This window comes from Phaeoacremonium minimum (genome assembly GCF_000392275.1).
Source record: "Phaeoacremonium minimum UCRPA7 unplaced genomic scaffold PA7_03_scaffold_560, whole genome shotgun sequence".
Taxonomy (NCBI): domain Eukaryota; kingdom Fungi; phylum Ascomycota; class Sordariomycetes; order Togniniales; family Togniniaceae; genus Phaeoacremonium; species Phaeoacremonium minimum.
In genome coordinates, this window is record NW_006921462.1 from 39,987 (window position 1) to 63,341 (window position 23,355).

General features: G+C 51.0%; 8 protein-coding genes across 8 annotated transcripts; 4 read left to right on the plus strand and 4 right to left on the minus strand.

Moving 5' to 3' along the window:
* Positions 1 to 1,191: 1,191 nt before the first annotated feature.
* On the plus strand, positions 1,192 to 1,683 carry UCRPA7_7884 (hypothetical protein; the record flags this gene model as incomplete). The annotated part of the gene is made up of 2 exons (XM_007920404.1): positions 1,192 to 1,549; positions 1,628 to 1,683. 2 exons carry the CDS (start codon positions 1,192 to 1,194, stop codon positions 1,681 to 1,683), a joined length of 414 nt encoding a protein of 137 aa, XP_007918595.1.
* A 293-nt stretch (positions 1,684 to 1,976) lies between these two features.
* UCRPA7_7885 (putative ubiquitin carboxyl-terminal hydrolase protein) lies at positions 1,977 to 2,784 on the minus strand (the record flags this gene model as incomplete). The annotated part of the gene is made up of 2 exons (XM_007920405.1): positions 1,977 to 2,347; positions 2,415 to 2,784. The coding sequence occupies 2 exons, from the start codon at positions 2,782 to 2,784 to the stop codon at positions 1,977 to 1,979; spliced, it is 741 nt and encodes a 246-aa protein (XP_007918596.1).
* A 468-nt stretch (positions 2,785 to 3,252) lies between these two features.
* On the minus strand, positions 3,253 to 4,569 carry UCRPA7_7886 (putative atp-dependent rna helicase suv3 protein; the record flags this gene model as incomplete). Its single annotated transcript, XM_007920406.1, has 1 exon — positions 3,253 to 4,569. One exon carries the CDS (start codon positions 4,567 to 4,569, stop codon positions 3,253 to 3,255), a length of 1,317 nt encoding a protein of 438 aa, XP_007918597.1.
* A 1,647-nt stretch (positions 4,570 to 6,216) lies between these two features.
* On the plus strand, positions 6,217 to 6,902 carry UCRPA7_7887 (putative vesicle-associated membrane protein 725 protein; the record flags this gene model as incomplete). The annotated part of the gene is made up of 2 exons (XM_007920407.1): positions 6,217 to 6,231; positions 6,294 to 6,902. The coding sequence occupies 2 exons, from the start codon at positions 6,217 to 6,219 to the stop codon at positions 6,900 to 6,902; spliced, it is 624 nt and encodes a 207-aa protein (XP_007918598.1).
* A 1,064-nt stretch (positions 6,903 to 7,966) lies between these two features.
* On the minus strand, positions 7,967 to 9,241 carry UCRPA7_7888 (putative retinol dehydrogenase 13 protein; the record flags this gene model as incomplete). Its single annotated transcript, XM_007920408.1, has 1 exon — positions 7,967 to 9,241. The coding sequence occupies one exon, from the start codon at positions 9,239 to 9,241 to the stop codon at positions 7,967 to 7,969; it is 1,275 nt and encodes a 424-aa protein (XP_007918599.1).
* A 380-nt stretch (positions 9,242 to 9,621) lies between these two features.
* UCRPA7_7889 (putative g-patch domain-containing protein) lies at positions 9,622 to 10,317 on the plus strand (the record flags this gene model as incomplete). The annotated part of the gene is made up of 1 exon (XM_007920409.1): positions 9,622 to 10,317. One exon carries the CDS (start codon positions 9,622 to 9,624, stop codon positions 10,315 to 10,317), a length of 696 nt encoding a protein of 231 aa, XP_007918600.1.
* A 345-nt stretch (positions 10,318 to 10,662) lies between these two features.
* Positions 10,663 to 16,762, minus strand: UCRPA7_7890 (putative activating signal cointegrator 1 complex subunit 3 protein; the record flags this gene model as incomplete). Its single annotated transcript, XM_007920410.1, has 5 exons — positions 10,663 to 12,452; positions 13,044 to 15,795; positions 15,854 to 15,956; positions 16,053 to 16,241; positions 16,353 to 16,762. 5 exons carry the CDS (start codon positions 16,760 to 16,762, stop codon positions 10,663 to 10,665), a joined length of 5,244 nt encoding a protein of 1,747 aa, XP_007918601.1.
* A 595-nt stretch (positions 16,763 to 17,357) lies between these two features.
* On the plus strand, positions 17,358 to 18,536 carry UCRPA7_7891 (putative snare ykt6 protein; the record flags this gene model as incomplete). The annotated part of the gene is made up of 8 exons (XM_007920411.1): positions 17,358 to 17,378; positions 17,463 to 17,545; positions 17,620 to 17,702; positions 17,903 to 17,943; positions 17,995 to 18,056; positions 18,115 to 18,271; positions 18,331 to 18,445; positions 18,496 to 18,536. The coding sequence occupies 8 exons, from the start codon at positions 17,358 to 17,360 to the stop codon at positions 18,534 to 18,536; spliced, it is 603 nt and encodes a 200-aa protein (XP_007918602.1).
* Positions 18,537 to 23,355: the final 4,819 nt, after the last annotated feature.

Below are 23,355 nucleotides of genomic sequence, written 5' to 3' on the forward strand. Positions count from 1 at the left end.
TGGCGAAATGATGTGGCATCCAGATATCAGCGCATCAAGCATCCACCCACACCTCATCTTGGCTGTCAAAAATTACTCCTGGTTCGGCATGACCTATATTCCCATCGCCCCCAGTCAGTATTTGCCGATATGCCTTCTGCCCTGTTATATTACGCCTGCCGAATATGCAGCATGGTTCATGTCAGGTACGATGCGCTCTCCCAGGATCGGTCTCATCCGTAATGTGACAGTGTGATAGAGTACGATAACAAGACTCGATGGCTAACCAGCCAACTTGCGAGCTTGGTCAAAGCAAAGGATTCAAACTGCCTCCCAAGAACACCCAGAGCGGATCAATGTTGCCTGTTAGGTTAAATCCACCTTTGCAATCCGAGCGTCGTTTGTTCTTTAGTAGGAACGGTCGATGCACTAACATCTTCAGCGGCCGTGCGCAGTCCATTTCGAGCCAACGCTGGCTTCCCACAGAGCCTACCGTGTCAACGAGCGATGCTCCTGCAACCCATTCCGTTTGCATTGACAGTCCATGTGCGCCTGGCCTTTTCCTCATTTATCTAAAAGCGCTGGCGCCGTTGTGTATGTGACGCCCCAGCTCTTGACACATGACAGCGCAAGGACGTGCGAGAGTGAGCCAGTGGGACTTATACGAGCCATCAGACAACTTAAGACTGTGTTCTCATAGGTCACAGTAAGGGACCAGGCAGTCCATGTTCCAGGTTGACACCAAGTCGCTACTTCCCGCCATGCTATCCACTTGTTATGTGATGTTTTCTTATTCCTTTAGACAAGGCGGAATATTGTTTACTTCGGGATGTTCGCTAAGCCCCAAGACTTTTCAGTCAAGTCTAGTTCACAAAGGCACGTTGAAAGGTGTATCAAGCATAGTTATAAGACTTACCATACTGTTTCCATGTAACCCAGTCACTCAAGGAAAGAGCGTTAAGACCTCCCATACTTTGCCCAACGGGTCAGGAAGGAGCAATGACATATGAATAAAACCAGGAAAGTCAACAAAATGATATGACATGCACTCTGTTCGCGTGAAGTGAACGCCTCTCTCTCCTCAACACCATAAGCATTTTACCGACCTAGGTAGTATTTCACAAGATATCCTATGCTTCATCCCTACCGCGATACCCAAGATATCCTAGTCTACATCTCAGCCTTTCTCTTCCGTCTTATCCCTCAATCAAAATGCCTTCTTCGCAAACATCGAAGACCTCGAAAGAGCTCGTCCAGCACGAAGACAAGCCAGAACAACCAGCCATACAGCCAGAAGAGGACGCCTCGAAAGCTGCAAAAATCAGCAATCCACAAGCACAAGAGCCGCATTCTCTAGACAATGTACTCAACGAAGTTGACCAGGAGTGCCATCATGATTCAGACAAGGAATTAAACGAGTTCATGGAAGGCGAGTCCAGACCACCCCGACGAGCCAGTGCTGCAGAGAAGCGCGGAACGAAGCCCGGCGAGGACCCGGACGTGTATGACCCCAAGCCAGAGGACTTCCGCAGGAAACGGTCAACAACAGAGCCTACTTTTAAGCAAACAAGTAAGCGTAAGGGCTGCGCCCTTGGGATTGGCTTATACTTAGTCCTGGAGCAGAGTTGCTAACACAACACTGCTTCAGAGACCAACCTCGACAAGAAAATATCCCCGTCTCCCACGCCAAGTGACTCGGCTTGAATGAGCTAGTATGTGAAGAGCTGCGGTATCACTATGGTCAATGGTTGTGCACATCCTGCTTGAGCTTGGTTCACGGCGGCGTCTTTTATGCCATTACGGACAAGTGAATAGTTCAACAACTCCTAGAAGTACATGCGTATATGGTTGAGATAGCCTTATAGCACGCCTACGATATCACTTTCATCCGTCTTGTTTCTCATATGAACTGCGACTTTCAATGTTACCATTCATGCCCAGAACTCCATTATATGCTCCCTATGATGCCGTCACTTTGCCCTACGAGCCTTCTAATCCTATTCCAGGCTTCCAGCCAGAGCAACGCAACTGAAGCGCATGTCTCCGCCCTCCCGCTCCAGAAATTTCAGCGGGCCCAGAGTCAGCGCCTTTTGGCTCAGCACGTCCTCATTACTCTCCAGCTGACCCCTGGCCAGAGGGCCTTTGCGCCGGCCATCGAGCTCCCATAGCGTCCCGTCCTCGGTCTTCACGAAGCACACGTAGTGGAGGTCGACGTCGTCCTCCGCCGCAGGGGCCGCAGTGTCTCCCTGGCTGGCGGCCGAGTGGTGCGCTTTTGAGAGGGCGTTGTTCGTCTCGAGGATCTTGGCCCGTTCTGCCGGCGCGAGAGGAATGGCGCTCTTGATGAGCTTGTCGAGATCAGAGTTCTCCTCTATAGGGCGCAAGATCAGTATCCGCCTCTTTTAACAAGAACGAGGTGTCATTTTATTAGTACTTACCAACATAGCCCCGCGCTGGACCGTTCGCGGTCGCATGTAGCAGGCCCATCAAGCCGCAAGCATTGCGAATCGTTTGGCGGAACCAGAGCACCGGCTCGCCCTCGCCCTTGCCCGTGTACTCGGGCAGCGTCGCATCTTCCGCCAAACGTTGCGATTCGTAGATAGCAGAGACCGGGAAGACAAGAAGCAGTGCTAGAGCCGGGCGCGGGATGAAAGCAAGCATCTCTGGGTCGTCGAGCGAGTAGACATCGTGCAGCTGCAGAGCTGTGCTGAGGCCGAGCGTGTGTAGCAAGGTGCTCATCAGCTCGGGATTCGCCTCGAGGGGAATGAAAGATGTGGCGCCAGCCGGTGGATCTGGATCGGTTGACATCTTGAATCGGTCGTGCTGGTAAAGATAACCTGAAAGTTGAAGATGTTGACCAGAGATGAGAAAGTTGTTGGCTTGCACCGAGCCTGTCGGAAAGCTATGGTGGGGTCATGCTATGATCTCATAAGCTCATGGTCTTCGCCTGCTGCCGTTACGAACCGGTCGAAAGCACCCCGCAATAGCGATAAACATATAGACTGCCCCTGTCAACGCCACCAGCTCGCGAACCCCTTAATATCTAGCCTAGTGTGACAGGTTTGTGATCCCTTGAGTTTGTTTTCTAAAATCTTTGTTACAAGCATTGCCTTTCTACTGTGACATGCTAATTGATCGTTATATCATATTATACATTCTAAAATGTCCGTATCAGGAGTCGGGAAACCAGGTATATACCAACATCCATACTCCAAACCATGCTCAGTGATGTACAGATATCGTTACAAAATAACTCGGTGTCTGCTAGATTGTGACCTAGACTTGAGCCCCAGCTCGCGTCTGATCCTGGTTACTGTCTGTGGAGATGATACCTGAGGTCCTCTCGCTGGACGGAGTAACCGTTTGAGCTTCCTCCGGATCTTCCAGCAAAGGCTCCTCGTGGCCCTCTTCTTGCCAATTTCCGGGGCCTTCATGATGAGGGAGATCGTCGCTGGGGGTTTCTCCATGGAACACCTTCTCTTGCTTGACACGCCTCTGCTCGGCCATCTGTCTTGCTCGGCGAGCGTGCTGCAGTCTCGCCTCCGGAACGAAGTTCAGGTGCTCTAGATAATCATTAATCTTCTCCTCCACCAGTCCTTTGACATGAAATGCAAGATGTTGGCTTTCAAAGATCCCCAAGTATCTGTAGCTCAGCCACAAGTATAGCGTAATAGACTTATGGAGAGCTTCCAGATGGCGCAGGTATAGCGAAGAGCCGCCTGGGAAAGTATCTCGGTCAGCATCCAAGACTTCGAGGTTTATCTCTTCTATGTCCAGTAGATGGCCGCCCGACATGTCGGACACGCATTTAGCAAAAGCCTTCAAAACCTCCTTCTGTCCAAAGTCCCGCAATGTAACAGGGGCAGAGAGAAAGATGCAGCGATCACTGATGCTCATCGGGTAAGGTTGTATGATGTCGGCAACTTCAATCATGTCATCGCTTCTGCAGAAATGGAATTTGCTAGAAATCTTTGCAAGCTCCTTCAGTCGAAGAAGCATGAAGCTCAATGGAGTTTGTGGTGGGAAATATGACGAGAAGCGCTCAATAATGCGCGTTGGTGGAAGTATGCCTGCCGTTTTCAATGGTTCAGCATCGGTCGAGAATGATCGTTGAATGACTTTCAAGTCTTCATCCTCCATAGTGGTCACAAAGCCAGCAGTTCCCCATTTGACTGCTGCAGGTGATCCCGCTGGCGGGGATGTGCCAGCCGATGCCTTCATATCCTGTGTAGCTGTCCTATATCGTCCGGCTCGGCCGCCTATTTGCTTCACCTCAGGTATATGCAAGGTGCGATATTGCATACCGTCATGCTTTGTGGCAGTCTCAAATACCACGCGCTTGATTTCTAGATTCAGACCCATTCCGATGGCATCACTCGCGGCGAGATAGTCGTAGTCATTGTCGGGGTCGTTGAATAGCGCGGCTTGCTGTGCTCTTGTTTCAGGAGGCAGCGAGCCGTAGACGATGGCGCATCTTCGGCCCGTGGCCTTTTCGATGCCAGCTTTCAGGGAATGAAGACCAACCCGGGAAAAAGCAACGACAGCATCGCCCTTCCGCAAATTTCGGAAGTCACCTTGCAGGCTTTCTCGCATAGGTTGCAATGAGCTCAGTCTCTTGTAAGTGTGCACAACACATTTGTCCCCTATTCTAGCACACAATGCTTTGATGAGGTCGACAGATCGTTCTTCTCCACAAACATGGAGCTCTTTGGCCTGGACACCGAGAAATGCTTGAGTCCAAGCCCAGCCACGTTCATCATCTGCAATCATCTGAATCTCGTCTATGACGGCAACATCTACACGTTTGTTCAAAGGTGTCATCTCAACAGTGCAGCTGGAAAAGTAGCTGTCGTCGCCATCGGGAACGCGCTGCTCCTCTCCTGTGATCAAAGCGCAGCGCCGGTTCTTTGCTTGGAATCGAGAGTAGATTTCATGAGCCAAAAGCCTCAGTGGCCCGGCGTATATTCCTGTATTGGACGCCTCCAACGCTTTCAAGGCGTTATAAGTCTTTCCGGAGTTGGTAGGACCCACGTGTAGGTGTACAGTACGTTGCATCATCCTGGTCTCTGGATACCATTCGTATGGGAATCGAAAATCTGCAAGCTTTTGATGCGCGGCGGTGACGGCTGGCGGAAGTCTTGAACGTAGCGCAAAGCTTTGGAATGCCTGCTTCAACTCCCTGGTGAGACCGCTCGCATCTCCACGAATGAATGCATTCCGCAAGTTCCAAAAGAGAGGATTCTCGGTCCTCCCGATTTTGCCCTCAACATTGGCCAGTTCGAAGGCTTCGGCAATCTTTTGCCGGAACAACCGCGCCTCCTTGTCGAGAACATGTTGACTAAGTATGCCGAATGCCAGGAGATTGTCGTTTCCGGGGCCTGACAAGAAGGTCAGGATCTGTTGTAAGCGTCCATCAACCAGACTCTTGAACAAGTTGTACTTTCGGTGCTCTGGTCTCCTCGATCGCCCTTTAAACTTGAATCGCGTCCCATCTTCCAGATCTTGGCGGATTCGACCAAGCTGCAAGTCCTGATACTAAAGAGAAACAATGTTAGTGAAAGACATTCGCAATAGAGTAGAAGCAAGACTGACTGATCTATCGGCTACCCTCCGGAACGCAACTGGCGCCTGGGATTTAGCCCGTTTGCTGATGCGAACAACGCATTGTCTAGGTAACCAGGAGATCCTGAGCAACGTCATGGCGGTGTTCGTTGGGCCGTGGAACCATACTGAGTTCTGTCGAGATGTCTCGAGCCCAGTGATGGTGCGCTGCCGTGGGTGTGTCTGGACGAGAGAGCTAGGTAGGTTTGATATCGAAAAAAAGATTGATGTCAGCTATGATAGGCCCGTCAAATTGCGCCGGACGCCCTGAATGATCCGCTCCGCGGGTACCCCAGAGGGACCGTGGCAGGGATGGCCTACAGGCGGGACAGGGCGGTTTACTCCACCACCAAGACGTTCGTCATCATGCGTTGGCTGAGGTCCTGCATTTGATTGCTTTCGCGGCTACCTGGAACTCGCGAAACACAAGGCCTCTACTCTTCGCCATCTGCGACCAGAGCTTGTCTCAACGATCACTCAATTACATCAACTAAAGACGAGAAGTCTTCGAAAGACTAATAGTACATGAGCCCCATCAAAGATGGCCTCCTCATCAACTCCGTCGACGCCGCTGCTCTAGTAAGACACCATCGCAATGGCGATCATGGCCCCCATCATCACAGTCCAGACAAGCTGACCATGCCACCCTACGCAGTGCCTGCATAGCGCATAACACAACAATTCTGACAGAATGCACCACATCTGCCTCATCGCAGACGTCCTCGCTCGCCTCGATTATTCTACCTAAGATCGAGCACAGCACTCCGCAGAAGCTAACCTACACCCATGGCAACAATCACATTCACTACATCTCCGAGGCACCATCCGACCATGGCGAGTATTCCTCCGCCGGCGGCCTGACATTTTTGGTTATTGCGGAGTCCGCCCTTGGCCGCCGCGTGCCCTTCGGCTTCCTGTTCGAGATTCGCAAGCGCTTCTTCGGTAGCTACCCGGCCGACAGCACCGACTTCGCCGACATGCCCAACTACGGCGCCGGTAGCTTCAACGGCGAGCTGAAGAACCTGATGATCGAGTACGGGACCACCAGCCACGGCAAGGACGATGCCATCACTAATGTGCAGCGCGAGATTGATGATGTCCGCGGCATCATGACCCGCAATATCGAAGGCCTGCTGGAGAGAGGCGAGCGCATTGATCTCCTTGTTGACAAGACCGATCGCCTGGGCGGGAGCGCGCGTGAGTTTCGGGTCCGTAGTAGGGGCCTGAAACGCAAGATGTGGTGGAAGAACGTCAAGCTGATGAGCTTGCTCGGACTGGTGCTGGTCCTGATCATCGTCTCGATTATTGTGGCCGTGAAGACATGATGTGAGGAGTACAGACTCCTCTAGTATATCACGGCGTCATGGTTGAGTTTGAGGCTTCAAAACACACAAAATTCTTCGACTTTGTTATTGTATTAGTCCTATCTAGGATTGAGAAAACCGGCGGCTTGTCTTGGAAACACATATATATATCAGACAGCAGCCAGGAAACCTCACCAGACGATATTTCCTTTGTCGATACCCTCGTCTTTCCCCAATTGGCAGTTCTGCTCTCTCTTCACTTAGCAGTTAGGATGATATAAGCAAGCAATTCATCATTGCCTGTTCTCTTTTTCATTTCGCTTGATCTGAGAGTTGTCCCCTTTTAGGCGTAGATCCTCTATTCTGCCTTTCGTAATGCCTGCTACCACTCATTCATACTGAGTCCCGAGTGATTCTCATAACTTTGCAGCTTTTCCGTCTGTCGTTCTCTGAGTATCCTGGTAGACGTATCCATGAGCCACAGGGCTGTGAGGGTTGCTTGGTTGAAGTCCGGCCAACGGTTTTCGTAGTCTTTCTGTGAAGAAGACGGGATGACGGTTTGATGAGTTGTGCAGATGCACTGTATGCCTCTCCCAAGCCGCCTGGAGAGGTGCTATTGTTGTTGCCGGAAATGCGCCGAGAGGAGGGCCCATTGGCCCTTGTGAGTGAGCCATTCGAAGGTTGAGGGGCGTTTGTAGGCTTGGCTGGCAATCCCTCTTTGCGTAATAAGAGAGATGTATGTGTAAGTGTGTGATATGTTTCCTTGTGAATACTTGTAACCTGTAAGTATCGCGGCTGTTGCTTGTCGTCATCTTCACGTGTGGTCGACCTGCATTTAGTGCTCGTAGTAGATACCCCACCATAACGGCAGGCAAAGCCGAGGGTTGCGATTTCGCAGCGAGCTGCTGCCCCAACTAAGTCGTCTAATTGCTATCTAAGCCCATCTCACTTCTGGCTCATAGAGAGCTTCACGACGGTTGCCATTGCGATATGCCCTTGAGCTCATATGTAACCGCATGTCAGCCGGTATATGTCATTGATCCAGTTGAATGCCTAGACTTTATTTACGCTCAAAATCAAATCTATCAAGGCACCGCTTTCCCTCCAAATTGGACCTTCTTTCTGGCCTTTGCCTTTTGCGCCTCCTTTTGCTTGCCTTTCTTGATAGTATCTACTAGAGCCTCGACCTCCTTGGCCTTCTCAGCTTCTTTGTCTTCCTTTTCTTGCTGCTCACGCTCCTTTTTTTGCAGGGCTCTCTTCTGGGCGGCTTGCTTCTCTACTTTCTCGATGAGCTTGTCGGTCGACTCCCAGAGCTTCTTGGCAACTTCGTCGTCTTTCACATCTTTCCTTGCTAGATCGACTTCCATGCATTCTTTAATAAGCTTTCCGCCAGCTCCTCGTCCGAGGTCCTCGCTCATGGCAGCGAACAAGACGGACTGTGCGCCCATAGTTGGACTTTTCAAGAAGAGCCAAGAGAAGAAGTAAAACAGCAGGTAAACGAACAAGCCCCATAGCGAGCCGCGGGTGAGCCATCGCCTCATCCCAGGTGTCCTCGACAGTCCAGGGTCGACAAATACCACACGAGCATTCATGGGTAACTGATCTGGTCTCTTGTATGCATCCAAGTGCTTCTGAAACGCTTGCCCAAAAGTCATCAGCGCCAGCTTGCTGCTTCCGTAGGCGCTTCCTGGTGACCAGTCCTTCTTTTCCAGGGCAACGTGCGCATCCTTGAGAGGAGGCGATGATATGTAGGAGGAGCACGTCGTCATGAGTATGCGTACATCGCGGTCGAACGGTTGTGCTCGGATCGCCGGGCTTAGAATCCCCAGCAGATGGAAGTTTGCTAGGTAGTTGATCATCCACGTACTCTCCACACCCTCTGGCGTCTCTGTCCTCTTCTTGCCCGGCGGCGTGAGCGTCGCCGCGCAGAGTATCACCATGTCCAATCTTCTCGGCGGCGCATTGTCGATCCACTTCGTCGCAAACTGACGGATGCTGTGCAGTGAAGACAAATCGACCTGCTCCGCATAGATCATGTCATTATTGGTCTTCGCCCGCAGATCGTCGATGTATTCAACGAGGAAGTGGTCGGTCGGTGGCAGCTGGGTCAGGAGGATGATCTGGGCGCCCCGTGCTGCGAGATCCAGGACCACCTCTGCGCCAATGCCGGACGTGCCGCCGGTGACCATTACGACCCGGCCGTACATGTTCCTCTCGGTCGTGTTCCTCGCGCCGCTGGTGTACCACTTGACCAGGCCCAAGGCCGCGACGGCGGTGCTAATTTTGAGGAGATGCCATGGCTCCGGAAACCACGCCGGGAGGCCGTACTCGATGGAACCCCGGATGAATTGAAGCGGCATGGTGGCTGCTAGAAGATGAGAGTTGATGTACGTGTATTATACCATCTCTAGGCTAACGGCAAGTTGTTTGTTGTGGGTGGTCGTGTTATTCGGTGAATGTTGTCGACTTTTCCTACATCCCATATTAGATGGTGTGCAGATTCAGGCACCAGAGGACACACTGAGGTGAAGCTCCTACAGGGGGCCATACTAGGGGTGACGCAACGGTGGCGTGGGGCCGTGGCAGTACCTAAGCTTCTTGAGCCTCATCAATCCAGTCACAATCCAGGCACCTCTAAAGGCTTCTAGATTCTCCATATAAACCTCAGCATATTCGAACCTCGAAATGCGCCGCCAGCCAACCTAAAATTTCTGGACAGAGCCTTCACAGGCATGCCAACATGGCATCAGACCACGAAGATGACGACTTTGATGATGTTCCACTTCACCATAAGAAGCCCTTCGGCTCTGGCCTGAAGCGCAAAGAGATCAAGTTCGTGCGCGCCTCTACAGGCGAGCTCAGCACCACAGATCAGGCCCCGAAGATTGCCTCAGGAAAGTCAATAAGCGATTTGTACCTAAACTTAGTGCTTCCGAAGAACCAGAATCAGCCCAAAGCTGAGAGTGAGAGTGTAGCGCCTGAACTCTGCGCAGTATGCAAGTTGCCACTATCGTCGAAGCCTTTGGCCAGAGATGATGGTTCCGGGAGCATCGCAAGCTCACTGTCGCATCACGAAGCCTCGTTGGCCCACCAAGTGTGTCTCACCCACTCGCATCCACCATCGGCTCTGGACCGCACTCGTATGGGTCTGAGGAATCTGGAATCTTACGGCTGGAATCCCGATGGTCGGCAAGGCTTGGGTGCTTCGGGAGAAGGCATCCAATTCCCACTGAAGGTAAAGCCAAAGGATGACACGCTCGGCCTCGGTGTGGTGATACCTAAGGATTTCGAACCCAAGAAAAAGGAAAAGCCACAGAAACTAGATGCGAAGAAAATTCGAAAGATGGCCCAGGAGGACCGAAAGAAGACCGAGAAATTACAGCAGCAGCTCTTTGGCCGCGTTGACTTGGACCGGTACTTGGGAGATGGATCCTGATGCAGCTGAGCCATCAAAGTCTTATCATGATATCTTATTATGCTCTACTCCAAGAAGCGAGTATATGCCTGCTTTTCTCTTCATCAAGCGTGAAGACGGTATAGGGATGAGATGATATGGTGCCTTTCGTCTCCTATTGATAATCCTTACAATAGCATCAGCCATTGTCATTAGATGACTACGAAAGAAGACCGCATCTTGGGGTTAGGACAGCACATTTAGATCGCTTAGAGATACCCATATTCAATTTGGAATCATAACAGAAACATTCACATGAACTTAATATTTTTCTAAAGTGTTCCGTCTACATAGACGTCTAAGCCGGGTACTTGCGTTACTCTCTACTCAGGCACTTCCTGATGAGCCTACAGCCGCTGATTTCTTCGACTTGTCTACATCGTCATCCACCGTCGGCGGCTCGGGGATGTCAACTCCAAGCACTTGATATTGTAGCCCAACATATCCATCACTCACCACCATCACATCGAGTTTCCTTGACTGCCTGTTCTCCGCATCTGGGAGCTTAATGACAGCTCGAGCAGACGGCTTCGACCCAATGCTAACGGTCTTGCCAGCTCCTGCACTCCAGCCAACTCGCTTGACCGCATACACCTCGTCATTTGCAATGTGTCCAACTACTACGAACCAGCCTTCGGTCTGTGGCTTGGGGAACTTGGGAGCATATATTCGTGCTTCGCGTTCCACGACTGGGTTTAGACGCCTCAGGTTGACTGTGATAGACAGTGCCGTGATATCGTCCACCGACACCTTGACATTCGGTAGCATAGAGAGGGCCTTCGTGAAGCGCTGCTGCTGAGAATGTGGAACACCTAAGTCCTTAGCCAGTTTATTCCACCCTCCTTGACCCATGGAGCTGAGCTTATGCAGCGGTGTAGGGTTCTCTAGCTTTTCAAGCCTCTCCTCCATGATCCCTGGCAGGATAGAGACTGCGGGCTCGGTTGGCCATCTAGCAGACTTGATGCTCTGAAGAAGCTGTATCATTTCCAGGGCGCTCGATGAATATCCGAGCTCCGTCAGGACATCAATGGATGCTTGAATGATACGGATCGCCTGGTCAAGCACACTGGTCTGATCACCCACATAATCAGTGATAGGTAGGTTAATACGCGACATGTGTGCCTGCAATAGAAGGAATGCCTTCACATGGGGATCCCACATTGGCAGTCCAAAAGACGTCCCGGGAAAGGCCAGATTTTTGGATAGCTCGGCATTGATGAGATCCTCGTTGTGGCGTACGGGAAGCTCATCGTACTCAGTCGCTCGACACATCCACGACAAGACGTCCAGAAACGACGCCTTCGCCTTCGCGTGACGTACTAGATACCGGATGGTCTTGTGCGAGAGGTAGTAGTAGCTCATAATCTTGCCCAAGGGAGTAGAGTCAACATCGCCATTGGGGTAGACTTCGACACACTTTGATTGTGCGAGCTCTCCAAGGGATTTGTCGACCATCTCGATCATGAAATCATTAGCAAGTTGTTGAGCCGTCATGCTATTGTGCTCTTCTGCCGAAATTTCCAAGCCGTAGTAGGATGGGTTCTTATGTAGTCTTCGGAAGAAGAAAGTCCAAGTAAGGTAATCGAGCGCATCCTGCTTCGTGACAATCGTCTCTGCCGAAACTTCAGCAGCAAGATGGTTGTCAAGCACAGTATGGAGCGAGGATTCCACGGGGAATCCTGTATGAAGAAAGTGTTTGTAGAAGTCTTTCTTCGAGTCTTGGGTAAAGATTCGAGCCACTCCTGAATTGTCAAATTGGGGTCGTCCCGCTCTGCCAAGCATTTGTAGGACATCAGTCAAATCCATGTCTTTATATCCTTCAATTTTGGCGTCATAGAACTGGGTGCCTTTAACGACAACCAGATGAGCTGGTAGGTTAACTCCCCAAGCAAGCGTGCTTGTTGCCACGAGGATTTGTATCTTGTTGTTCAGGAACAGCTCTTCTGCCAGCTGGCGGTCTGACTCTACAAGACCGGCGTGATGAAGACCAATACCAAAGCTTATTGCTTCCTTCAAGGCATCGTCCTTCACCCTAGAAAGATTGAGCTGCAGGTCATCCTCGTCCATATTCAAGAAGCGTCTAGGATTATCTTCCATGCCACAAAAATTGATAAGGCCTTTGGCAGTCAAACGTGTCTGTCTTCGTGACGGGACGAAAACGATGACGGGTTTATTGGGGCTGTGATTCTTGACTGCCAAGAAAGTTGGACGGTTCATAGACTCCATCAGTGGGCAGAAACCTCTGACCTCTGGGAACCCGTCGATATAGAGCTCCAGTGGCACAGGTCGTACAGAGTGTCTAAAGTTGAACAGCCCGTTCTTTACGCCGAGCCAGTTTCCAAGATCCGTGGCGTTGGCACAGGCGGTAGACATTCCCAGAAGTCGTACCGAATTCTTGATTGATGCAGCGATATAATTCATACCTTCGAATCGTCAATAATCCTTCGTGGTGAAGCTTAGGAGAATAACTTACGGGACACAATGATCTCAAGAATTGGGCCACGATCCCCAGCAAGCAGATGAATCTCATCGATGATGACGAGACTAACTTGACGGACGTACCCTCTTGTCTGCCAGCTTCGAGATATACCATCCCACTTCTCAGGTGTAGTGATGATAATGTCTGCGTCTTTGATGGTCCGGGTGTCAGGCGTGTTGTCGCCTGTATTTGTTAGTATGGAATAGTAGAGATCAATAGGGGAACTTACCGGTCAACTCTACAAGTTTGAGTCCCAGAGGCTTTGCTAGGCGAACACCCCAATCCTTGACACGCTCCCGTACCAGAGCCTTCATGGGAGCAATGTAGACGACCTTCGAACCTGGCCGCTCTCTGAAAGCCCACCACATTGCAAGTTCAGCAGCGACAGTCTTGCCACTACCCGTTGGCGAGCCCAGCAAAACATTTTCGGATGTGTGATAGAGAGTATGGAAGATTTGAGTCTGCATCGGATTGAAGAACTGAAAGCGCTGGGCATACAATTCCTCCAGACCGGGGTTCTTCAAAGCAGTGATCGAAAGAGGCTGCAAGTTGAGGAGATCCGTATATACACTCTCCGTATCTGGCCTTATCAGATGCTGAAAGGATACCGGAGTGACAGTCTCAGCTCCTAGCCAGCGATCGGAGACAGCCCGAACATATATCTGGTTTGGCAAAGGATCTGAGAGCGGGATTGTGAAATTGAGCTCATGCTCATCATGTAATTTCCTCCTATTGAGTATGAAAAACTCATGATGATAGATCTCTGAAGTCTCCGAGTTTTCTACCCAGATATAGAAAGATTCAGAAGTGCCATGAACACGGTCGTTCCAGCGGAAGTCAGGGTAGATGAACAGCTTGATTCTGAGGACATCCCGATTCAGTGGTGCTATCTCAGCTTCCACACTTATCGTGGGGAAGTTGTCAATGATCCTTGCAATGTTTTTTCCAGCCCCGTGATTGTGGACAAGACCACCAATCTCAGCTGGTTCCATGTCCCGCATCGATTCAATGCTTAGAGCCTCCTTGGCGTCAAGTTGATTGAGAATGGTTTTGGGCAGATCAAATTGGTGGAGAGGATGTTGATATGGCCAGACTCGCTTCTCAATCGATTTAGCCAAGGTGAGCAAGACGAGGCACTGGTGTCCCCATCGGCGGTTGAGAGCGATCATGTACAATGCCCGGCAGATACGACCAGCTTGTTGAGCCACATAATTGAGATCGTTAGTCAAGGCGAAGTCTTCCGGCTGAGCTTTCGAGATATACGCCTGGAGAAGGATGTTTGTCTTTGTTTGAGGAGTATCGATGCCTCCATCGATCGCACATGGTACGATATTGTCGTTCTCTTTCATTCTCGACAACTCCTTGCTTTCGTTATCACGAGATTGTATGTTGTCAAACTCGCCGCTCATTGCAATCATCTTCAGGATGTCGGCCTCGGTGGCCTGAGGTCGCATCATTGCGTTGAAAATCTCAATGCTGGTGTGGAGAATGTAGTACTGGCTGGCAATGCGTCCGATATCCTTGCTCCTGAGCTCTTCCGTCGCTTCATTGTAGATGATCATCTGGCACTTCTGAAGAGTTCTCGCAGCCTGAATGGCAAGCTGACGACGTCTCTGCACCAGAGTCGGATCCTCGGAGAACTCAACCCAGTCAATCCCATACGCCATTGGGTTTCTCCTCATTCGTACGTAGAGGTAGGAATATCCAATCCATGCCACAGCCTCCGGTATCGATGTGACTGTTCCAAGAGAAATTTCTGCGTTTAGGTTGTCCACTAGCTTCTTCGAGAAGTTAGACTCGATGGGCAACTGGTTTGTCACAGCCGTAAGGTAGTGAGCAAGCTTATCCTGCGTCGTACAAATCATACCGATACCGGTATCCTCGAACTGAGGACGTCCGGCACGACCAAAAATCTGAAGAACATCGAGAATGCCAAGATCGACGAACTTGCCGTCCTGGGCACTGTACACTTGAGTGCCTTTGATTACAACTGCCGCGGCGGGAAGGTTGACACCCCAAGCAAGGGTCGCAGTACAGCATAAAACCTTGATAACTCCCTCTGAAAAGAGTCTCTCCATCATATTACGATCTGATCGAGCCATGCCAGCATGGTGAATTCCCAGACCTTTGGGTACTAAATCTCGAAGTTCCCGGGCCTTGCTTGATTTCATATCTCGTACTGCGGCTTCATATTTCGGATGGAAGCTGGGATCGAACAAGTCCACGCAAACCTCGTCAACGGCTTTTTCATGGAGCATCTTTGCCGTGAGAAGGGTATCTCTTCGAGAGTGTACGAAGACCATGACTTGGTGGTCTTGCTCTAACATCTCTCGGACCTTCTCAAATGCCACTATATCTAAGTTTTCCCTGGACTGTTTGGAGCCGGGCTTGCCTTTGACACCAAGAAAATGCTGCTCTAGTGGAACGGGACGAAAGGATGCATCGAAATAGAATAGGCCCGCATATCGGTTGACTTTGAGGAAATCGGCCACGTCGATGTAATTTGGCAAAGTTGCACTGAGGCCGACAATCCGAATCAGGGACTGTGTGCTCTCCACTTGTCTCTCTGTCCGTGCCACAAGAGACTCAAGGACAGCACCGCGCTCGTCATGAAGCATGTGAACCTCATCAATGATTAGGAGCCGAACCTTTTGGACAAGTTCCGTATCACCCGTTCCCTTTCGGGTCACGACATCCCATTTCTCAGGGGTCGTAACAATTATTTGCGTCTGTACGATTTCCGACTTGGTGAGATGCATGTCTCCGGTGTATTCACGACATTGGACTCCCAACCAGGCCAGACGCTTGCCCAGCTTTTCCGTGATTTCAGCAGCAAGGGCTTTCATAGGGGCCACATAGACAATTTTGAAGTCTTCAATGTCTACTGCAAAATCTGTTGCTAGGTGGTCTTCTGTTGGACTCGGTGTTAAGTATTGGCCGATTGTATGAAGTATAGTCAACATGGCCGCATCAGTTTTACCCTAATCAAGGTCAGTTGAAATTTCTTGTGACAGATTGAGATGGTAAGAAGAAACATACAGCACCAGTGGGAGCGCAAATCAGCATGTTCTCGCTTGTCTTGTATGCTACCGGATAAACCAGGCTTTGCATGCGGTTGAGGGTTTTGTATCCCTTGAACGTCCTGCGACACAGCCCGTCCATGTCTTCGATCTTTACAAGTTGTCGCCCGGGCCCCAGTGTACCAGGTTTGCCAGCTGGTACGAAATATTCTTCATACTTTTCGCGCTCGAATCTTTCACTGCCAGTGGGAAGGGCATATTTCTTGCCAGCATGGCTGAGCGTGTTCCCTGCCTTGTAGTCTGTGTACACGTGCGGGTATACTGGTTCCTTGGCCGTGGCAGGTCCGAGAGCAGCATTCTTGTGCCTGAAATCTTCTCGGCGGAGAGCCTCATCTCTCTCGGCCTTACTTAAGAGTCTGGTCCCAGTAGATTGTCCTGTGGATTGACCATTTGACAAAGATGAGGTGATCTCTTTCCTATGAGAAATAAGTTCAATGATGAAGTCCAGGTCATCAAACCCAACAATGTCGGTGAGGAGCACTTGGAGTTCGTCTTCGGGCTGGGAGGATGCCAGGGCGGCTGTGATCTGATCTTGAAATGCGTCGGCTGACAAGCCATTCTTCCGTCCGGCAATCTCTGAACATCTTGAAACCAGCCATGCTGCACCGTAAGAAGCATCGCCATCAGTGCCATCAGCTAGATCTCCACTGTCAAATCCAAGCTCGTCAAGCTCACTATCTGAGATATAATCCCAGACATCATGACCGCCACTCCCGGAACTGTAGTCATAATCGTCGTCATCATCATCCATGTAACTGTCTCCGTTCGGGGCCTGGGAGGGTAGCTTGAGCTCAGCTATTGCTGCTCTCATGGCTGCGACCTGGGTCCGCCATTGGGCTTCAGCTTCAGCCACGGAAGCAGCCGTCATGATGAAAACCCTAGAATATAGTTCTTAAGCAGCCTTCAAAGGTGAACACACTGCCATAGACTTCCTCTTGGTCTGTACAAGCGTGTGTAACAAGAATCAAGTCACATGAAGCACCTGATTCATCTCTTTTCTGAGGCTCTTCTCAACAAATACACTGAAAAGAGCCAGTGTTCAGTGTGGCAGCAAGTCCCTTAGTCACACGGCGTGGAGGGGCACACAGGCACAATCGGAAGTGGGCTTTGGCGGGACAGGCTCCCACTAACATTAAGCTCATGTGGCTTGCCTCCAGCGCAGGCCCAGGTCTAGTTACGTAGTGGTCCAGGCGCCGAGGGATAGGGAGCCGCTTATTGGATGCCTCTGGGCATTGACGTGCACATGCCACCACCAGATAGAGCAGGCGGGAGCAAGGAGTGCCGGGTCGATATACATCTCCGAGCAACGTGCATCCTTCCAAACTCCCACCTTTTCAGTCGAACAAGAAGCGAACCGCAGACTGCGAACACATCGATTACATCACTGGCGACTTACCATCCCGAGCTCCACAGACCCGATTGATAGCACCCTTCCGAGAGAATAGAATCACAGAGTCGCCACCATGAAGTTGCATTACATCGGCGTGAGTCCCTGCCACCGCCTTCAATCCACTCGCCCTTCCACCACCGGACTAGACCGCCCCTTGGACTGACAGATCTCGCCTCAGATCCTCCGAAACGAGAGCCGACCTGCCCACGAGATAGTAGCTGAGAAGGAACTGAGCGCATACTCTCGATTTACTAAGAACAAGTACGCTTAGACTTCCACGAGGCCCCGCTGTAACAGACAAGTTGGGGGGTCTAGATTCTGATACGGGGTAACAGCTATGGCGAGTTTATGACTCTCTTCGCGAAGACGGTCGCGGAGCGCACAAGGCCCGGCCAGAGGCAGGATGTTGAAGAACAAGGTATGGTTGGGTCTATTTCGGGCATGATCATCTCGGGGGCGACACCTCTGGCAAAGGTTGCCGCCGACATGACTTGAGCCTCAAGTGCGGCATCATTGGAGATCAGCATCAGCATAACTTGGCAGCGAGACTGGAGAACCCCGAGATCGAATCAGAGAGTGTGGTATTATGATTGAAGGTGGGCTGACACTGTATCATAGACTACACCTTCCACGCTTACGGCAGGACCGAAGGCATTTGTGTATGTCCAGGCATTTCAGGCTCCATCATCCAGGAAGACGACGCTAATTAGGGCATCAAGGGCATCATCATCTCAGACCACCAATATCCGGCTTTAGTTGCGCATCAGCTTCTGTCAGTCAACCACTAGGTACCCATGGCTGAAGGTCAATACTGACTTCACGTGCTCTAGATCTAAGGTGGTCGACGAGTTTCTGTCACAGAACCCGAGGTCGTCGTGGGCAACAGGTTCACCAACTGTGGTCATGCCGGAGCTCAAGGACTACATCAACAAGTATCAGGATCCCCACCAAGCAGACTCAATCCTGAAGATTCAAAAGGAGCTTGACGTATGTCGCTTCGTTGATGTTGCTATTTAGGAGCAAGAAATACTAACAGATTATCATAGGAAACCAAGATTGTACTACACAAGACAATCGAGAGCGTCCTGCAGAGAGGTGAGAAGATCGATGACCTAGTCGCCAAGTCAGACGGTCTCAGCGCCCAAAGCAAGATGTTCTATCGTGAGTGTCAAGGCCCCTTAGTACGAGCTGCTATCTAACCCTGTCTGTAGAACAAGCCAAGAAGCAGAACAGCTGCTGCGTAGTCATGTAATTAGGGCGGCGGGTGTCCTCTAGCGGCGTTATTGTGGGATCTCGATTTGCGAGGCATCGCCAAAGTCGAGGCTTTGGTTTAAACTGAATGCGGACGTTTTATCCTATTTTTGCCAAATGGACTTTATATCCAGCTCTGCGTTCACTAGCCCTTGCCGCACATAAAACGGCTTTTTGACGGACGTTTGCCTTAGAGAATAATTCAAGATGACGATCTTTTTACACTCGCCACACACACCCAAAGGCTAGCTGCGGTGAAACATGTTGATGGGACAGATCGAGAGGGTGGGGATGGTGAAACACCCTCATCCCCTTCATCTATGCCCTTATCGGAAAGGTAGCATGAACGAGTCAATGATGCCGTTTCTATAGATGTTGCAAAATGTCCCGTGTGCTCACACTAGCCCTGCAAGGTTTTCATAATACCCATGTTTGAACATATGTCATTGAAAGAGTCTATCTGACTTGCCCATGGAGGTTCAACATCCATTCCGATGCTCCAATTATACCGACCCAATTAGTCCCAAACCGCCCAAGGTATCGCACAAGAGGTATCATTTTGACCAACCGTCAAGGTTCTTCGGCCTAATCTAACAAAAGAGATCATGAAGGTGGCGCGAAGGTCCCAGACCGACAATTTTTTCGCCTGCAATGCCACCCCGGAAAATGTAGAATGTCGTTCTCTAGAAGTAAACACCCATGAAGCAGACCTCGCTCGCTCCAAATCGAACAAGAGAAAAAAAGTGATAAAAGACACTAAGGTGTAGTTGAGTAGAAGATTAATTTGAAGTTCACGTCGGCGATCAAGCAGCCTCGAGGACGATTCGCTCGCTCTTGCGATGTTGCTGGAGCTGTGAATCTAGTGTCTCCCTCGGATGGACAAGAGTCGGCGTAGAAAACTTCGTCTCCTGAATACGCTCATCCCTGGTGAGCTTATTGACGGGGCTCACTCCTGGTTTGTTTGGGCTGGCCATCCTGCCTCGAGCTTGGAGAGAAGATGCATTCGTCTGCAGCGGCCGCAGCAACTGTCTCTGCTGCCGTGAGATGCTGATCTGTCGTGCGATGGAGATCTCGACCGCACTTTTCAGGGCTGCATCGGCCTCATCAATTGCAACATCGACAGATGGTCTCGTGACATGAGTCTGCACGGATGATGCCGAAGAGGGCGATTTCTTCATGCTGCTGGCTGTTGAAGATGGAGCCGAAATCATCTCCCATTCAGGTTCTTGAATAGCCGGGCGGAAAGGCTTAGAAACAATTACTTCTTCCTCTTCCATTTCTGTTGGAGAATCTAGGACCAAGCTTGACTCATTCTGATTGAAATAAAACCCATGGTTTGGTGACTGATTAGTAGCGTCGTCACGACGTCTTGTCTTAGACACGTTACGTTGCTCACTTGGCCGAGGCGTTGGTGCAACCAGTGTCCTTCCTCTGGAGCCCTCCACTCTGGACTGATCGAGATCAAAGCTTGGCTTTGAAGGTGATGGCAGCAATGCTGGTGAGGTATTGGAACGCATGCGAGGAGACAGCTTCCGGGGCGTAGGCGGATTCAGGTGTGTTCGACCAGATGGAGTTGCTGGAAAGAGTGTAAAGGCAGGTGACTTCGTCGGCTGTGGAGAGGTCGCGCGCCGCTGTCTGGTTTTAGATTTGTCCTCCTCCTCATGCATGATTCTATCATTGATGCTTTTCAACTTATCCAGGGTTGCTTGCCGCCTTGCCAAGAGGGACGATGCTGGTTGTGGCTGATTAAGGAGGTTCCCGAACATGACACTATACCGCTCCATCTTGATGTCTGGAATTTCTACATCTAGGAAATTCCGGCTGCTCGAAGACATGGTTGATGGCATAGGCGGGCGTAGTAGGTCTGCTTGGGCTGCTGGCCGGCGCACTGATGGCTGGAGAGGCGTGGGATCTTGCGTCCGCTGACTCCGAGTCTCGACCGCTGGGCTTTCCGCCTTGAATGGTTCTGTATTAGATCGAATTATGATGGGTTTGTATTTAGGCGCCTTGCGGTCTGCAATAGTGTTGCTTCTCGTTGGGGTTCGACTATCTGCAATTCCAGGTGTTCCTGCTGGTGAGGCCATCGCAGAACCCTGTGGGCTGGCATATTCTCTCGGCTCGGCTTGTTTAACAGGCTCTGCATGTTTTCGTCCACCAAATAGCCCGCCAAAGAGCTTCCGTCTGCCTGTCTTCGTCCTCTGCAGGGTTGGTTGCTCTGGTGCCGGTGTAGTCACAACCTCTGGAACCGCAGACAGATTACTACTAGAGGGAACTTGCGGCTGCCAGCTTGTGTAAGACGCTGGAGGATGAGACGGACTGCCCAGCGCCATGCCAATCTGGATCTCGCCTGAAGTCAATGATTCTGGAGTAGCGACCCGGACCGGGACAGAAGCTTGAAACTGAGGCTCTGAGTCTGGGCTATGTACAGGCGTGAGAAGTTGCCCGCGAGCTGGAATATGAAACTGTGCCATTGAAGCCATCTGGCTTCTGATGTACATGTCGTCCCTAGATATCCTCTTGTCGAAGTTCGTCCTTTCCCTGGGGGCTTTGCTGGTGAAGAACATATCGTCCTTAGACATCCTCCTATCGAATTTAGACGACGGCGCCGAGGCCTTTGGGCCGCCGGACGTGCTTGGTCTGGCAGACATGGCGGCGGATGGTGTTTTTGGAGGAGGTGGAGGAGGCAGAGGACGATCGAGGTATGGGTTTCTTCCTCCAGGAAAAATATGATGGGCGGGAATGTCAGGATTATGAAGAAGATGCCTACTAGCCAGTGCTCCTCTGTTTGAAGATTGCAGGGCAGGACCTGATACAGGGCCTGGTCCACCAGCGAAGGAAGCATCAACAGGGCCGTGCGCTGTAAGGCCGTCTGCATGTTGCCCACCACCCTGCAACCCCCTCGCACCAGCAGATCTGGAACTGGGACGGTTGACTGCCATCCTGACCTGCAACTAACTGACCGACCAAACCAACTTAACCTTCCTGGCCTGGTCTTCCTTGGTCCTGGTCCGAATACCTTGGCCGCTAATGCCGGACGCAATACCACTTCGTCCAATGCTTCCGCGGTGGAGGCGGCGAATATGCCCTGGCAGTGCGGGGTTTTGGTTTCGAGATAATGATGCCAGGGAAACAGCGCCAGCATGAGTGGACCGTATGGATCGCAGGAGATAGATCCAAGATGAGAGAGCAATTAACGAGGGAATGGGAGGAGAGCAGCTGGAAGGTCCGCTAGACCAACCAGAACGAAAAAGCCTCCTCTGAGAACACATACGGGAAATGACGCCTTACATATTCTCTTCAGCCTTCAGTTTTGCCTCTGGACATCTGAAGCCGTCACTCGAGCGGGATCATCTCAGAGCCCAGCAGCGAGGCGTTATCGCCCTCTATCTCGTGTGAGTTGTTTGAGATTGATGGGACGGTTATTTTGAGCAGGTTGATCAGCAACAAGGGTAACGGCCCCATAGGTCCCCCCCAGGGGCTCCTGACGAGACAGGGGATGACTACTGAGGATCCTGAACAGGTGGCCTAGGTGGCTTGACGGGTTGTCGCGACCCCTGTCATGGGCTGATGAAGAGGACTGAGGAACACTCCACGATCTGGCGCGATGGCGTTAGCGGGGCCAGTTTGAGGTTTCAAGTCCCGAAGACAAGACGTCAGCCAGCTCGGGTCAGGCGGCCAGCATAATTTACGGACAAGAGCCTCAGATTCGGTAGGCACGCCACCGGAATTGTGTATTTGCGTAATCCGTCGAACAACTCCTAATAGGCTCAATGGCTAGGACAGTTTGGAATCCAGGAAATCGCTCTCGCCTGGTGCTGGATTTCAAATTAGGGCAGCCTTCGGGTCGGCCTGCATATTTCGCCAAAGTAGAGGCACAGGTTCTCGGCACCAGCGAACAGATGTAGAGGTGCAGAAGACTAACTACTCCTTTCGTCAAATGTTCAAACTGTAACGGCCCTAACCAGGAAGCCCCCGGTCACAAATGGCACCTCGGTATTTGCTATCAGGTTCACCGAGTCGAGGATAACTTGCGAGATATACGAGAGCATTTTAATCCACAATAGCCGAAGTCAATTCCAGATATGAGCGTCGTTGAAGAAGTCTTGAGGCTGTAGCCTTAGTGGTCATGCTGGCTAATGACACCATCATACAGGAGGTGAAGATCCATCGATGGCTGACCACTCAGAATGCGGGACTGCATTTGTTGATAAGAGGATCCATGGCAATTCTTTTGATCTTTTTGAACGGCTGGCGACGTCTCAACTTGTGCTGGCTTCATACCATTCCTCTCTGTATCCATTTCGGTTGCAATCTTGGAATTTCCGGGACCCTCGCGCTTCTATTTTCCCGTGCCCGGACGGCTGCCGCATGGGTTGCATTGCCGCGTGTACCTGCGTCCAGCACACCCACAAGCCACCTGCAGCAAATTGCTATCCTCAGGTTCCGCCACACTTTCTGGACTGTCCCCTGCATATGTTTGAGGGATGAGGCTTCGCTAGGATGTGTCTCGCCTCGCAGCTGACAGCTTCACATATAACATAGCTACGTCGAGGATGACGAGAATTGTTGACATCAACAGGATATTACTACCCTTATAGAAGTTGATGGACTTTTTGTAATTAACAGAGTCTTCGTGGCCCCAATGCGTATTGCAAGTCTTATCATTCAGCAATTTCACCCTTAGGGAAACAACGTTCATTGCCATGGTCGAAGGAATACTCTTCAATGTGAAGAAAAACCACCGTGCTCAGCTTTGTTATCACAGCTTGTGTGTTGGCGGTGCCAAGGCGTCGGTTTCATTGTGCCAGAACGGGTATAGG